The sequence below is a fragment of the Mandrillus leucophaeus genome, unplaced genomic scaffold, assembly GCF_000951045.1.
Source record: "Mandrillus leucophaeus isolate KB7577 unplaced genomic scaffold, Mleu.le_1.0 Scaffold100, whole genome shotgun sequence".
Classification (NCBI taxonomy): Eukaryota; Metazoa; Chordata; class Mammalia; order Primates; family Cercopithecidae; genus Mandrillus; species Mandrillus leucophaeus.
In genome coordinates, this window is record NW_012098099.1 from 2,997,380 (window position 1) to 3,015,076 (window position 17,697).

Sequence of the window (17,697 nt, forward strand, 5' to 3'; positions counted from 1 at the left end):
GCTTTATATATTACACACACACACACACACATATTTTATTTCAAAACCTTTTTAAACTTAAAACTTGCGAGAACAGAGCAGAAAATCCCCACTTGCTCTTTTCCTGGAGACCCCATTTAAGTTTCACCCATTGTCCCAGCTCCGTCCTTTAGTGGAAAGAATCTAGCTCCAGGTGGCACCTTGCACACAGGTGGCCCGTCTCCTCCTAGTCCCCTCTGATCTGGAATTGTTCTTCACTCACTCCTTTTCTTTCATGACTTTGGTGTTTTCAAATTATAGATTAGCCATTTTATAGAATACCCTCTAATTTGGGTTTGTTAAAGGTTAATTTGTTAAAGGTAATTTTCATGGGAAAGTAAAATCATAACTCTCATACAGATGTGGACATTGATTATACAAATTGGGTAATTCTTGTCACACCCAACTAAGTCACAGTTGAGGAACGGAGGCAAAAAGCACATGGGTACATGGCGCACCTACTGCAAGAATTGAATTATCTGTAAGCCCAGCTGCTAAGGTGGCCTGATGTAACCCTAAGACCGGTTTAATCTAATAGCTGCTGAAATGACCTGCTGTGACTCTAGGACTGGTTTTACCTACGACTGGCACTCACCAGTCAGAGCTTAGCAGCTCTCAAAAATTCTTGTGCCTATAAACTTTCTTTCAAAACCATAGGTAACATTCCTATTTCTAATAAAAATCCCAACGTTTTCTTTGTTCCTCAGACATACCAAAGTCTACCGGTCTATGTGTATGCTTCAAATTGCAATTCTGTGATTCCCCAGTAAAATGTTTAATTTAGAGGTTTCCCTCTATATTACATTTTGATTTCAGATATACAAATAAATGTGTGTTAAAATAATTTATTTTACTCATATGGTATGGTGAAACCAGGCAGATATTGTAACTTCAAAGGAAAGGTCAAAAGAGCGCAAATGTATATGAAGGAAAGGAATGTTGAGATGAATTGCAAATGGAGACGAAACTGGTTTTCCACCAGTGGAAAGGAAGTCAATTAAATCACTGCAAGACAGGATATATATATGTATATACACACACATCAGTTACCTACACCTTACAAAGAGTTGTAAAATAACTCAAAGCCAACAGGCCTAGAATCTCATAGCCCAAAGGATATGTTGTAGGCACTGCTTAGTTTTTTACTGAAACACAGAATTTTGTTTTCTACACATTTTTCCAGTGTTCTCTCATCACAACAAACATTACAACAAAAATTTCCCTTCTCCTTATGGAGACCCATATTGTACGTCTTTGGCTGGAATACAACAGATGGTTGTGATTTTTTTTTTTTCCCATTTTGTCCTGTTGATGGCACATGGTATCTCTTTGTTTTATTACTGGTGGTAACTTTGACTGCTTCATTAAGATAGCATCTTCCAGATGTCTCCACTGTAATACTTTCTCCCTCCCTTAGCAGCTAATTCATGAAAAGTTTGTAGGGAGACACAGTGAAACTATGTAAAGCCTCATTGCTCACCCGAATTTCACCCATCAGTTTTGGCACTGACATTTCTTATCTGAATTAATTATTGCTCTGATGATTTCCAAAGGGGAATTTTTGAATATTATTATTTCTTCTACATGTATTAGTTGGTTTTCTTTGGTAGTAAGAGCTCTGTTTTTTCCCTATGTATTTATTCACCTACATGTTTATCTCCCGTGGGGAGCTCATACTAGTTCCTGAGAGCCACTTTTGTACAATTCTGTTCCGCTCTGCGTTCGTTGATCTCATGTTGGTTCTTTAAGTTGGCCGTAGTGAGAGTTGTTACACCGTGGAAATTGGAAAACAATATCAAGCAGATTTGTGTGTTTTTCCCCAGAGATCTGGTGTTTCAACATCAGCACATCACTCTGTAACAATGTGGACTCATTCATTCCTGTTTTATTCAGTGGGCTTAATCTATCACTATTATTACTGATTTTGATGCTCAACGTGTCCCTGATTTGGCCTGTGGGAGCTTTTCTAAGGTGACTTCTGTGTCCTTTTGACCTGTATTTCATTATGTTTTGAGCATTTCTTTACTTTCTGGCTTAACAAGATGTTCCAGAATTATCTAGATCTCCTTGCCCCACCCCCTAACATGAGCCACTTCCCCAAGGAGCCCCAGTTCCTTTTAGTGGAGAGTAGCCTCTGGCACTTGCGTGCTGCCAACTTCTGCTCGGGCCTGCTTCCCCTTCTCCCCCTTTCACCCTTCTACCCTGCCCAGTTCCTTTTTGATGAAGGAAGGGTGGGAAATAGTAAATATTTTTTGAAAGAAAAGACAGGTAGAGGAGGGGGAGCAGGAAAGGAAGAAAAAGATCTCTTTATATACATTTTTAATCCTCTTCCCGCAAATTTTACCAGAGACTAAATTTAGTCTTCACCTGGTGACTTGAGTTTCTGAAGTGGGTACATTTTATATGGTTGAGAATGTGAACATTTCTGAAGAGTAAAATCATTTGTCAGCCATGTCAGTCCCTACTCGGGATGTGCCTCACATTACACGATTGCCACAGTGCAGAGCCCCAGCCCTTAAACAGCTAGAAGGACAGTGAGATGTCCTGAGGCTTATAGCTGATGTGTCCTCAGGGCCTGTGGCCTGTAGATGCAGGCACTACCTATGCTGTCTGAGAAAGAGAAATCAGAAGTCAGAGAGACTTCCCAGAGGAGCCTAGGATGAGATGAGTTTGGGGGTGGGACTTAGTGAGTTGGGCAAAGAGGGGATGGATGTTTCATATAGAGGGAAGATCATACTTAAAGCCAGAGAGATTTGACAGACTTGAGGAATGGGAGATGGTTTGGGCAGTTTAGAAACACTTATTTCTTCATATTCTTGAGCCTAGTTTTAAAAAAAATAAATAATAATAATAATAATTACCCTTTCTTGTAGCCAGATTTGCCTATTCTAAGCCACCAGCCCAGAGTTCCAGTTTTGGAGTTCAATACTAGTGCAATGTCTTATTGCAAAGAGATTGATTGCAACGTCTTCCCGCAGAAGAAGCCACCTGAGGGAGAACAGAGCAAGTAAAATTAGTGGACATTCTACCAAAGAAAGATAATAAATTATTTCTTTATAGTCTAGTGCTTTTTGGCTCAATGTTTTTTCATTGAAAATTTATCAATTCCTATCCCTGTGTGTACCCCCCGCTCCGTTGAACACAGACCCATTCTGATCTAAATGAACGGTTCTCGATGCCTTTACTCATAAGCAAATGCAGCTGGTTGATGACAGTAGTTTAATGCTGATCTTTTGATTGACTGTTTATGATCATTAAAGAACACCAGTTTGTTACTTTGAATGATGTCTTGAAATGGATAAAGTTCTTTTACTTCATGGTAGTTAAATCTGTCCTAAATCTAATCCTGAGTTTTCTTCAAGATATGTTCTTTATGTAAAAATCATTGCTTTTAAGTATGCTCCTCACATGGTTGTTTTTAAATTTTGCAGGCGATACCAGAAATTGCAGAAGATCATGAAGCCTTGGTAAGAATATATGATCCATGGATATTGATGATTTAACCCTTCCTACTTTCCTGCATAATCGAACCCTGGCCTGTGACTGATTGTAGAACTATGCATCTAGTATTTTGAATAAGTGATTTCTTACTGTTTTTGTTTTCTGTTTGATGTTCTTTTATAAACAGCTTCTTCAAAAATGTATTTTCCCCCCTTTTTTGCTTTGGAATAGAAGGAGTATTTTATGTATATAACCACTAAGTGATGCTATAACCACAGAAAGATTGCTACCCTCCTTCTGGAGCAATGCTAAGCTTAATTTTATGTATTACTTTAAACAAAACTTTCTTTTTTGTGGGCTGTGTGATGTTCAAAGTCAAAAGTCTTTGATTTTCTTCAATGGCTCAGAAAGAAAAAGGATTCACATTTTAAAAAGTATCCAGGATTGAAGGATGCAATGAAAATTATTTACTTTGAGTCTGAGACAGTGCTCAATCATCTACCTATGAAGTGAATTGGATAATTGTGTCTGAAGATAGGAAACTCCTTTCTTAGAGTTTTCCATTCTAAGTTTCTCTCTTAACCATTAAACAGGGTGAGTCCAAATATGGTCTAACAAACTCTTTGAAGTAAGCTGGACAGATTTTCATGGTGCCAAGCCATTAAGCAGATAATAAAGGAACACTGACCAGCATCTCAAAGGTGAACCTTATTTTGTAAGCTCTCAGAGAAAATCCTCATCACTTTCAATGTACTATAGTATTATGCTGGTCTCAAATCTTTCATCTTCTTCTACCCCTCACACACAGAAAAGTATGAGTTGCAGGAACTCTTCTGTTTTTTAAATTCTAATAAAATAGAAAGCAATATTGAGCTTCTGGGGTAAAGCTTCTTAAATTTCATTTTGATATATTTAATACAGTAGAAGCACTTAATGGTAATGGCAGCAGAAGCCACTTTTTATGAGACTTTATCCTGGGCATTGTCTCAGTGTTTACACTCATTACTCCAAATCCACACTTATATTTAACATACAAGCTTGGTATTTCCTTGGTGCAGAAGTTAAAATCAGGTGGAGGAGCTGGGATTCAAACTTACTTTCTCCCCATCTACTTAATAGAATTTGCAAATATGGAGGAATTTGGGGCCCTGAAGCCAAAATAATTTCTTTGAAATTTATTAGCCAGTAGTTTTAATCTTTTGGTGTGTAGATATGCTGGACAGTTTGTAGTTCATGATTTTTATTGATTAATCATAGAAATCAATAGTCAAGGCTCTGGTTCTGATAATGGCAGAGTGGCACAATCAGACTAACACAGATAGCAATTATGAAATCCGGACAAAATATGATAAACAAAACATCTAAAACCAGCTATATGAAGGCACTGGATAGCAACCCAAAACAGGCAGAAGGTAGAGGGAAGTTAACCCTTGAGAGACCAGATGGGTCTTTGATGGGATTTCTGTGTTGGAAGCTTTTTCCCTGAGAACACCTACTTATCCAGGCAGCATGGGGTGGCAGAAAGCCTCAGTCTTAGTAAGTTACTAAGAAGATATACTTTGGGACTGCAGAGCAGCTAATTAGAGGGAATCTATGAAAGAAGAGAAGCTCAGAGAGTGGGAGACTCCGCATCCACATATAAACCCTGTCCCAGTTCACTGCTGATCATTGAAGCGTGAATGCACACTTTAATGGTAAAAACAGCAACTGGAAACTAAAAGATTTGAGCAAAGATGTCAGCTGTCACTCACTGCAGAGTTTAGACTTTTACTTCCTGCTAGAACAAAAATCATCACTCTTCAGAGGAAAAAGACTGAATTCTGAATATTGACAGTGTTTTGTTCACAATGTCCAGTATATGATAAAAATTTACTAGGTATGTAAGGAAATAGGAAAAGACGACCTACAGTTAAGAAAAAATGTAGGTAGTAAAAACTGACACTGAGATGACCAGATGTTGGAATTAGCAGATGAAGGTTTTTACAAAACTTTCGTAAATATGTTAAAAACTAAAGAAAAGTGTGAGTGTAATGAAGGCACAGATGGGGAGTCTTAATAGAGAAATTGAAACCATAAAAATAACCAGATGTCAGTTATAAAATTGAAAAGCACAGTAAAGTGAAAGTTTTACTGTATGAGGTTGAAGATACCAGAAGAAGAGACAGTAGCCTTGGAGATATATCAGTGTAAGTTATCCAATCTGAAAAGTAGGTAAAATGAATAATGAGTACTTGACCTGTGAGATAATAAGTGATCTGAAATACATTTAATTGGAGTCCCAAAAGGAGAGGAAAAAGAATGGGGAAGACAAATATTTGAGGAAATAATTACAGAAGAAAATAACGATGGAGATATATGAAGCAAGCTCTTCAGAGTGGTGAGACATGATACTAGATAGGTATTCAGATCTGTAGGAAAATATGAAGAACAACAGAAACAATAAATATGTGGGTAATATAAAAAGACAAAATATAATTTTACTTTCCTTTAAATTTCTTTAAAAGGCTATAACTATATAAAGCAAAAATTATAATACTGTTTGGTAGGGTTTATGACATATGTAGATGCAATATGTGTGACAATGAGAGCACAAAGGATGGAGGTGTAAGAGAAACTACACTACAGCAAGCTTCCTAATGTGTAATCTTCCCTTTAAGTAGACATTAGTATATTAATGGTGCACATTGTAATCCACAGAGTCACAACTAAAAACAGTGCAAGGAAGCATAGGGCAAAATACAAAGGAGGAATTAAATCAGACTCCTAAAAAATTTTTTGATTAATTCAAAAGAAGGTAAGAAAAGAGAAGTAGAATAAAATATAGTTGAGACAAATAGAAAACGAATAAGTTGGTTGATTTCAATCTAATCATATCAATACATTACATGTAAATAGACTAAGCAGCCCAATGAAAAGGTTTAGATTGTCATATGAAATTTTTTAAAAAGCATGGCCCAGCTCTATGCTGTTTATAAGAGATGTACTATAAAGACAAGGGCACATGTACATTGAAAATAAAAGGATGGAAAAACATATACCATGCAAATGCTAATAATAACAAAACAATGGTTTTATTAATATCAGGAAAGATAAGACTTGGAAGCAATATATTGTCAGAGTTAAAGAAAGGTAACTAGTAATAAAAATGGTCACCTCATTAAGATTTAATCCTCCTTTGTATTTTAAATGTGTATGCTCATTTAAAATTATTACACATGGGTATAATAAGGTTTTAAAATACATGAAGCAAAAACGGACTACTAAAGAGAAAAAGAAGCAAACCCATTAGCATAGCTGAAGGTTTTAAAACCAGTCTTTCCTAACTGGTATGAAAACAGCCTAGGCAAAATAATAAGGATATAGATGATTTGATCAACACTATCAAAGGTCTTGCCTTAATTGTCATTTATAAAGCATCAGACTCAACAACAGCAGAATATGCATTATTTTCAAATGCACATGGAATGTTCACAAGATAGTCCATAGTAAGGCTGAAGAATTTTCAAATGATTAAAATTACACAGATTGTGTTCTTTGATCACAAGGAAATTAAATTAGAAGTCAGTAACAATAAAATAGCTGAAAAGCCTCAGATGTTTGGAAATTAGAAAACACTCTTTCATACTATCCAAGAGTCAAAGAATAACCCAGTTGAAATTATGAAATATTCAGTAATGAATTTCATTACTACTCAGTAATGAAAATACAATATACCCAAATTTGTGAATGCAGCTCAAGCTGTGTTTAGAGGGAAATTTTTAGCTTTAAATATCTATGTTGAAAAGGAAAGATGGTTTATTAAAAAAATCAGTGGTCTAAGTTTCTACTTAAGAAGCTTTAAAAATGTGAAGTAAGTAGAAAAAAAAGAATAATAATACCAATCAATGAAATAGAAAAGAGACAAATAATAGAGAAAATTAAAGCCAAATATTAATAAAAAAAAAAAAAAAGAGAAATCCCGTATCAACACCAGGGATAAAAGAGGGAATATCACTACAAATCATACTGACATTAAAAATAAAATAAAGGAATATTGCAAATAATTTTACGTTAATACATTTAACATTTTAGCACTTGGGGAGGCCAAGGCAGGTGGATCACTTGAGCCCAGCAGTTCAAGACCAGCCTGGGTAACGTGGCAAAAACCTATCTCTACAACAAAATTCAAAAATCAGCTGGGTGTGATGGCTTGTGCCTGTAGTCCCAGCTTATCGGTAGGCTGAGGGGGTATTGCTTGAGCTAGGGAGACGGAGGTTGCAGTGGGCCAAGATGATGCCACTGCACTTCAGCCTGGGCAACAGAGCGAGATTCTATCTTTAAAAAAAAAAAGAAAGAAAGAAAATTTAGGATGAAATAGACAAATGCCATGGAAAACAGATTTACCAAATGTGTTAGCCATGGAAATGCATGGCTTTGATTTCCTTTCAGGAAAGAACTTGCCAAGAAGGGTGCAATTAGCTGATAGTTTTCAGTTATCACACATTCCAGATTCATGGCAATCCAGATTCATGGCAGCTTTCAGTACTCTCCCAAGGCAGTCTTTAGTTATTGAACATGGTGGGGATACCAGAGCCTGGTCATTTCTACCCATTATGGGATTTCCCTAAGAGGCAGTGTTTGTTCTACAGCATCCCACTGAGTTGGCTAAGACATTTTCAGATCTGCATTTGCTTCCTCTTCCCCTTCCTTTCCCAGGCGTCAGATCTGTTTCATGGTCCCAAGGCTTTCTATACCCAATCCTGCTCTCTGCCTGCTTTGTCTTCCACGGGCATTGCCCAAACTCCCACTCAATCTCTGTTCTCATAGCTCAATCTCAGCATCTGCTTCCCAGAGGACTAAAACTGACAAATCAAAACTGACTCATGATGAAATAGAAAATTTGGACGCCCATAGTTATTAAAAAATTGAAATTGACCAGGCGTGGTGGCTCATGCCTGTAATTCCAGCACTTTGGGAGGCCGAGGCAGGTGGATCACGAGGTCAGGGGTTCAAGACCAGCCTGGCCAAGATGGTGAAACCCTGTCTCTACTAAAAATACAAAAAAATTACCCATACGTGATGGCAGGCACCTGTAATCCCAGCTACTTGAGAGGCTGAGGCAGAGAATTGCTTGAACCCGGGAGACAGAGGTTGCAGTGGGCCAATATTGTGCCACTGCACTCCAGCCTGGGCGACAGAGCGAGACTATCTCAGAAAAAAAATTGAAATCATTTCTCAGAAAAAAAATTGAAATCATTTCTCGAAAACTTTCATACAACAGTAACTGGCTACACTGGCGAATTCTATATTATATAGTGTAGAAGAAATGCCAAATCTAAACACATGCTTTCAGAAAATAGAGGAGAGGGACCAGTACTCATTATTTTATGATACCAGTATCACTCTGATACCGAAACCTGGCAAAGGCAATACAGGAAATAAAAATTATAGACCAGATGCAAAAATCCCCAGAGGCATATTAATAAATATAATCAAGCAATATATTAAAGGGATAATACCTTGTGACCAATAAGGGCTTATCTCAGAAATAGTTTAACATTTGAAAATCAATCAAGCAGCTCAGTGTTTTATGAAATAAAGGAGAAAACCTAAAGAGAAAAATCATCTTAATGGAGAGAGAGCATTTCATAAAATCTAATGTCTATTAATAATAATTCTCAGCAAGTTAAGAATAGAGGGAACTTCCTCATCTTGATAAAGTCATCTACAAGAACCCCATCATACTTAATGTTGAAAGACTGAATGTTCTCTACCCTACATAAGGCAAATATGTTTGTTTTCTGCAGTTCTGTTCAACCTTGTGTAGGAGTTCTTAGCTATTGCAATAAGTCAATAAACAAACTTAAAAGCGTAATATAAGAAAGGAAGATGTAAAACCATCTCTATTCATAGAAAACATGATTATTTAGAAAATTCTTAGGAATCTACAAAGAAACTGCTAGATATAATTGAATTTAGCAAGGTTTCAGGATACAATGTCAATATATAAAAATGAATGTATTTTTATATGTTAACAGCAACCATTGGAAAATGACATTTTAAAATTTTCACTTATAAAGTGTCAAAATCATGATTTATTTGTGGAAATAGATCTTAAGTTATTTTTAGGGATAAATTTATCGATAGTCATGCAATATCTATTTATTTGCTAAAAATAAATGAGAGAAAATAAAGAAGATCTAAACAAGTGGAGGAATAGATTTCATGGGTTGGAAGATACAATATTATTAGATGGCAGTTCTTTTCTGACATCCTTTGGCAGGGACACAGAGCCAAAGCATATCATCTTCAAACTATAGCTTCAGTGCTATATCAGTTATTTTTAAAAAGAATTACAAGTCAATCCTAAAAACCAATGGTAATGCATGGGACCTAGAATAGCCAAAATGATCAACAATAAAGTTGAAGAGTGTCGTTGACTGATTTCAATACTTACTATAAGGTTAGCTGTCAAGATGGTCTGATACTGGTATAAGGGGGTAAACAGATCAATGTAGTAGAATAGAGTCCAGAATCAACCTGCACTGAAATTTTTAACAAAGGAGCTAGAAGAATGTTTGCTGACATAAGTCATGCTTTCTGAAGGTAAGTCATGCTTTCTAAAGGATGACTTATAAATCCATACCTTTAAATGTGTATACATTTTACTTCCTCAAGGAGGAAAACAGATGGAAAACCTCAGAGGGCAGGGCAGAACTATGGCCATTAACCTCGACAATTAATGATCTATTGAGTACAATTTGTTATAGCTTTAAAAGTGACCCTTATTTTCATCTTTTTTCAAATTCTATATTGGGGCCGGGCTTGGTGGCCCACGCCTGTAATCCCAGCACTTTGGGAGGCTGAGGCGGGTAGATCACCTGAGGTTAGGAGTTTGAGACTAGCCTGGACAACATGGCGAAACTCCATCTCTACTAAAAATACAAAAATTAGCTGGGCGTGGTGGTGTGCACCTGTAATCCCAGCTACTTGGGAGGCTGAGGCAGGAGAATCGCTTCAATCTGGGAGGTGGAGGTTGCAAAGAGCTGAGATCGCACTATTGCACTGCAGCCTGGGCAAAAGAGTAAGACTGTGTCTCAAAAAAACTAAATAAATAAAAATAAAAAAAATTCTATTGGGCTTACCACTCTATGGAAACATTTGGAAGCACTATTCTTTTATAAAATTAGTAGCAGAAATTTACATGCTTGTTCTGAGATTGGCTGAATTTTGTTGGAATGAAGATGGTGTCTACTAAGTTGATGAGAAACATTTATTTGAATCATTCCAGCACACATGGTGTGTTGGCTGTGACAGTGGCTTTCCACCAGCATGTAAAATTTGCAGTTGACTTAATTTGTGGCTGTCAGTACTGCACAATCTTTAGCCTAACACTTACAAAATACAAATAATCCAAACAAATAAAAATGTTCCCAGATATGCCATGTGATTGCTTTTTATCTGTAATTCTTTTAGCCTTGATTCTCTGTACCCAGCACTGATTTCAGAGGCAGAACTTGCCCTCTGCTTTCCCTGTTTGGAGCCTGAATTACTCCTCTAGGAGTGGAAATAAACACCTATGTCAAGGTTCAGTAAGAGCTTTTATAGCCACCTCACTTGAAAGAGGTGATTGAATCCCTTGATTTGGAATGTAATAAAATTTTAGCATGGCCATCATTTCTTTGCGACTGAGAGTTTGAAGTTGAATTTGGAAAAAGTTATTTCGTATGGGAACTTACTATGTCACCCAGCAACCAGTCCTAATGAATTATATATGTTATATACAGAATATGTATGTAATACAGAATATTATGTAATATGTATATATTATATACCTATGTGTATTTTACATAAATATTAGATACTAGTAATATGTAAAATAGGTCCTATTATATATTCCTATCTGTCTCTCCCTATCTGTCATGTCATTAGATAGACCAGGAGACCTTCCTCTGAGTACCTTGACTGGTGTATGCTGTGAAAAAGCTTTACTCTCACTTACCAATCATTCCCACTAATGGATACTTGAGAAGCACAGATAGCTCTATTTGCAGTCTCAGAAATGGTGCTCCACCTTCTTAACAGCCATAGAGATTGAAATCTTGACTCCCAAACAAGCGTGTGGATGTGGAAACCAAATGATACCCCTTTTCCTTCTCTTCAGCCTTTTTCCCCCAAAGTCCTTGCAGTCTGTTCTGTCTGAGGAGTCTGTAGACAGCTCTGGAGTGTATTTTTGGAACAATTGACTGTACCAGATGTTACTAAGATCATTTGGATTAGGGTTCTGTTGAGCAGGTAGCTAGGGAGCAGAGTCATGTTGCTTTCATATATTAGAGGACATAAATATACTTTATCTTTTGCTTTTAAAGGATCTACTAAAGACTAATGTCATCTAGTTTCCTCATCTTATCTGAGTACTATCTAGCTAATGGGGGTGCAGAGAAGAGGTTTTTTGTTGTTGTTGTTAGTTTTCTTTTTTCTTCGAGACAGAGTCACTCTGTCGCCCAGGCTGGAGTGCAATAGCATGATCCTGGCTCACTGCAGCCTCCGCCTCCTGGGTTCAGCCTTCCAAGAAGAGTAGCTGGGACTACAGGTGCCTGCCACCATGACCGGGTAATTTTTGTATTTTTAGCGGAGACAGGGTTTCACCATGTTGGTCAGGCTGCTCTTGAACTCCTGACCTCAGGTGATCCGCCCGCCTCAGCCTCCCAGAGTGCTGGGATTACAGGCATGAGCCACGGCACCAGGCCAAGAGTTTGATTCAATAGTGTGTGTGTTTCTCTGCCACTGCCTGTTCCATTGCCTGTGCTGCTGTTGATGTCACTGAGGCAGGTTTTTTGCCTTGTAGAGATGCTGTGAATGCTGTCCTCCCGTGGCGTGTATAGGGGATTTTTATTTTTTTTTTTTTAACATTTGAGGTCTTTTAGTATGCTGGGTATGACCAGATGTCCACTATTAGTTATCATTTGGTTCTTGTTTTTCTTCTTTTTAAGTAAATAAAATAAATGAGGTAATATTGCTTACTGCTAATGCTATATGTTACTATGTAATAATGTTTTCACAGTAATACTAATGCCTACCCAGTCTGTTAATAAATCTTACTAATTGCTTTTATTTCCTGGCTCTTATTTTCCTGAGGCAATCTTTTTACTTTCTTTTCTGTGTTTTTTTTTTTTCCTTTTGCAGTCGGATATTTGGATTTTCATGTGACCCATTGTCTGTAGAAAGAGTCATTCTGGAATTTTTATTTAACCTTTCTCACTACTCTCTTCAGCTCAGTATTCCACCTGTCTTTGTAATGTTCTGTTCTGTTCTTCAAATAAGTTTGTGTTGTCTGGTTTGGAATTTCTTTTTGAGGCATGATCCTTTGATGCCACCTAGGGGGCACCTGTAAGATCGAGGTTGCCCCGTGCAGCTCTGAAAAGCCAGAGGTATTAGCTGCTTTTCCATCTGGTCTGAATGGTTTGGCTTTCCTTGCATTGCTGTTTTTGCTTTCATTTTCTAGTTCTAAGAACAGAGAATCCTTAACACAAGGTGAAATATTTGAAAATCTTGTGCTTCATTTACCTTTTAAAAATTTCACTTTTGCATAGTGAGAATGTAGTAACACTCACACGCTACTTACTATTCACTACACAGCATTTGGAGGCCTTTAAGCATGTTTGCTTGTTTTCATTTCTCCAAAAATCTGTGAGCTAGGTGTGACTACCACTGCCATCATCATCCCCATTTTTAATAAATGAGGAAACAGAAGCATGGGATGGTGCATAACTTGCCTACTTAGGGCTGGAGGGAGAACCCCTGTTGTCTGACTCCAGAAACTACCTGCTTAGCCGTTTTCGTTTAGCTGGTTGCATCCCCTCTGTTTTCCCTGGTCTCCGGCAGCTTTGGATCTTTGTCTTTCCCTGAGAACCACTTCCCCTTTTATAGGTTCCGTTTAGCATGACGTCTTCTGTGGTGGTGCAGAATTTCAAAGGTTGTTTTTGAGGCTGGGCCGAATAGAACAGTAGGAAGAAGGGAAATTGAGAAGCTGTTTCGAAAGAAATGTTACCTGTTTTCTATTCTACTAGTTGGAAATAAGTGGGAAGGTTCACTCTAAATATGTTAGGAGACTTTGTAGGGTATCGATAATGGTATGCATGAGCCTACAAATGAAAAATCTATATAACCAACTTTATTTTTTAAAAAATTGAGCCTAGGAGTCAGTGCTGTTGTGTAATACATTGTGCAGATCTTGATTGGCATAATTCATTGTACTCAAAGAAAGAGTATTTATCATAAAGGTGTTAATATTTATGAAGATGATAATTTACAATAAAGGTGAATATCTGTAAAAGATTCTGTGCATCTAAGTCTCTACTAAAGTGTTGTTTTGAAAGCTCTAGAAACCAGGGTATTGTCTATTAAGGGTCCTAGGTGGAACTGCATTTGTCTGAGCCTAATCTCTGGATTTTCAAATCACATATTAGACCCACCTTATGGCCTGCTGAATCTCAGCAAGTCTTTGTCAGCAAACCCATTATGTGGAGTGATTATCTCCATTGATATGCCAGAAAAGTTATTAACTAAAGACGAAATGCTGGCCAACATCAAAATGAGTATGTTTACTTGCATATATGTTTGTGTCTGTGTGTCCACACAGGGATGTATAGACCACTTTAAAAAAAAAAAAGTACTAATTCTCTTAATAGAAGTATTTTTAATTTTCTCTTTTGATGTGTTTGGGTAATAAAGGAAGCACATTGCCCTCCCTAAGCGACTCCAAATTTCATTAGCCAAGAAGCTTTTCTTTTAAGTCATCATTTACTAAGTATCTATATGCTACATGCTTTATTAAGTAAGTAGCTCTGTGGCTAAATAGATATCACCACCCAGTTTTTCAGCTGAAGAAATAGAGGCTCAGACAGGGTCAGTGAATTGCCCAGAACAACATAGCTCACCAGAGCAAGAGTTGGTGTGAGCCCAGGTCTGTTGGATGCTGAAGCCCTGGTTGACCTCAGCAAGGCCATCCTGCCCCTTCTTGTCACCCATGTTAGTGAGAAAGTCACCTGTGGTCCTGCTGTTTATCTCTTGATCTTTTAAAATTCTGCTTGTATTCACTTCCCCAGAACTTTCTTGCTTCAGTGTCTTTGCTCACCTTTGGGGTTCTTGACTCTTGTGCCTCCCTGTCTTTTTCAGCTTTGGAGACATGCTGTCCTTCACCCTGACGGCCTTCGTTGAGCTGATGGACCATGGCATAGTGTCCTGGGATACATTTTCGGTGGCATTCATTAAGAAGGTAAGGCGGACTCTGCCTCTTTCGGCTTTCCTTGCTGTCTTCTTTCATAGCTATTTTTCTCTGCTGTGAGGATATTTCATAAATGTCTTTCGTTTAGTTCTTTTATATATGAAAATGGGTATGATTTTTTTATAATATTATGTATGTGGGTGTCAGGAAACCCGAATTCTATATAAAAATGATTGTAAGAGATTATAAGGGATTGCATGTACACAGCAATAGCTCAGGCCAAATCAGTGTGTCACACTGTTAATAACTGCACAAGTGTCTGTTGATTCCCCGTGTGTGACTCTGTTGGTTTCAAGTCCTAAACAGAGTTCCTACTATTGTCCTTCTTGAGCCTTTTATCCCCAGCCTGCTGTCCAGGGAAAAGGAAAGGGGCAAAGTATACCAATGATCTGCACACCTGGGTTTGAAGCAAGGATGTATGAAAAGGAGGGCTACCTGAATCCATGTGTCTTAAGCAGAATGAGTCTGTTTACTTGTAATCATCGTGCAATGAATATCTCAGACATCACCCAGTTCTACCAATTCTTCCTTTTGGAGGAGGCAAATGAAGATGGACCTGGTGCAGGGAGAGGGTGCAGAAGAGCCCCACCACTCCTTGCAATTGAAGTATAGCACATTTGCAACTCTGTTTCCATTCTTCTGACTAAAAATAAACAGTCTTGATCTTGTTACTCTCAAATGTAGATTAAATCATGGACAATTATCATTTATTGATTTATTTTTTCCTCTCTTTGTATTTGCAAAATGGTTTATAAATTCATTGGCATATCTCCTCCCTACTGTTGTATTAGTAATAAAGAGATGTTTGGAATTCATAACTTTATTTCATAAGTATCAGTTACTAGAAAGAGAATTTCAGTGAATCTGTGCAAGCCAGAAAATCAGAGCAAAATCTGGTAAGAGTCACTTGAAGTTTTTAAGCCTTTTATTTTAAACTAATGGTAGACTTAAAGAAAAGTTGCAATAAATTGGACTTTGGGAGGCCAACACAGGTGGATCATTTGAGGTCAGGAGTTCAAGACCAGCCTGGCCAACATGGTGAAACCTCGTTTCTATGAAAACTACAAAAATTAGCCAGGCATGGTGGCACTGTAATCCCAGCTACTCAGGAGGCTGAGGTAGGAGAATCACTTGAGCCTGGGAGGCAGAGGTTGCAGTGAGCCAACATTGTACCACCGCACTCCAGTCTGGGTGACCGAGTGAGACCCTGTCTCAAAAAGAAAAAAAAAATTAGTACAGAATGTTCCTATAAGCCCTTCATCCAGCCTCCCCTAAAGTTAACATTTTGCATAATGACAGTACGGTTGTCAAAATTAATAAATAAGCTGTGGTGCAATGCTGGCATTTGATTTCACCTGTTTTTCTATGAATGCCTTTCTCTGGTTAAGGATCTGATCCAAGATCCCACATTGAGTTGGGTTGTCATGCCTCTTTAGTTTCCCCGAGTCTGTGACGGTCCCTCAGCTTTTTTGTTTGTCATTTGTGGCTTTGACATTTTTGAAAGGTACCAGTCAGTTATTTTGTAGAAAGTTCCTCAATTTGGATTTGTCTGATATTTCCCTCATGGTTTAATTCAAGAGGGTTATGCATTTTTGGCAAGAATGCTACAGAAGTTATAGTGCATCCTTCTCAGTGCGTCCTTTCATGGGCACATGATGTCACTGTCCTCTGACTGGTGATGTTACCCTGGATTACATGGTTAGGTGACATCTGTTGGATCTCCCCACTGTAAATGTGCTGCTTTTTTTTTTTGGAAGTTAATCATTATCTTAGGGGAGATGCTGCCTTGAATCAAAGGGCATGGGATGGCCCTAATCTGTTGAATGAGGGGGGTAGGATCAGAGGGCCCACAGATGTCATGCCTACACTATGTTTTATGTTCATTTAAGACCAGAGCTGATGGAAACCCAGGGCCTTGTTGACACATCTCGGAATCAACTCTCTTTCGTTATGTAAATCCATAAAGCCAAAGGGGATGAGCAAAAGGAACCCTGTAGAAAATGCACAGAAAAGGAAGAGGCCCCTTTTTGCCTGTATTTGTCAGTGGTATGAATTGCTGTAAAGGAAAGGAACTGTTAGAATTGCCATTAGGAGTAATGCAAAAGCCGCAATTACCTTTGCACTAACCTAATAGCTAAAGAAGCCAAAGAAATCCCGATGTGTTATGAAGTACCTTCCTGCCACCTTTGGTGGTGGCAGGGAACATAAGCATTAGATTATGAGAGGAGAAAATGAATTGCACTATTTTGCCTCTCTAAGATCAGTTCTAGAGAAGCAGTTCCAAATCTGAAGATGTGGAAGTATCACTGATTTTTTTAATACTTAACAAACATTTTAACATTTTGAATTTACAGCAGGCTTTCTTTTCTACCTCCAGAGTGCCTGGCTTGTCTGTTATGAGAGCCTCTTTTGCTATAGAATGTAACAACAATGTTGTACTGAATGTGAATTCCTTGAAATTATGTTCTGCTTTCACCAACATTAGCTCTTTTGATTCCACACAGCAATCCTTTCCAGAACAGAACAGATAGTCTTGTTATTTCTGGTTAGGAGGCAGGGATGCAGTGGCTTGCCGAGGTTGAATGAGGTCACATAGTGAGTGGGCGTCCTTGGTCACATGGTCAGAGCGCTTCTCCTCATCATCATGCACCTGTGCTTTCCAAGTGGTAGAAGGCATAGTTCCCGGAGCCTCGCTTAACCAGCCTGTCTCTTACATATTCCTCCATGAACTTACTGCTAGAGTTAAGTGATTTCTTCTGCTCTCTATTCCCCTGGGATCTCCTGAATGCCCCTGTTCCAGCACTTGTCACATTTCGGTGCATTTTTTGTTCATTTGACAGTCTTTCCCAATAGAGTATTACCTCGGGAAGGCAGAAACATGGCTTTCTTCATGACTTTATCCTCGGGGCCTGGCACAGAGTAAGGTCTTAATACATTTCTGTGAAATGAATGAATAAAATTTGCTTGGAAGC

At 38.0% G+C, this 17,697-nt stretch overlaps 1 protein-coding gene across 4 annotated transcripts in view; it reads left to right on the forward strand.

Annotated features, from left to right (window-relative positions):
• The window catches only part of ELMO1 (engulfment and cell motility 1), a 597,137-nt gene that overhangs the window by 207,182 nt on the left and 372,258 nt on the right, over positions 1-17,697 (forward strand). For all 4 annotated transcript variants that reach the window (XM_011972891.1, XM_011972881.1, XM_011972876.1 and 1 more), the window contains 2 exons: positions 3,450-3,485; positions 14,617-14,716. In XM_011972891.1, the coding sequence (XP_011828281.1) occupies positions 3,450-3,485; positions 14,617-14,716 (136 nt within the window). The remainder of the gene's footprint in view (positions 1-3,449; positions 3,486-14,616; positions 14,717-17,697) is intronic.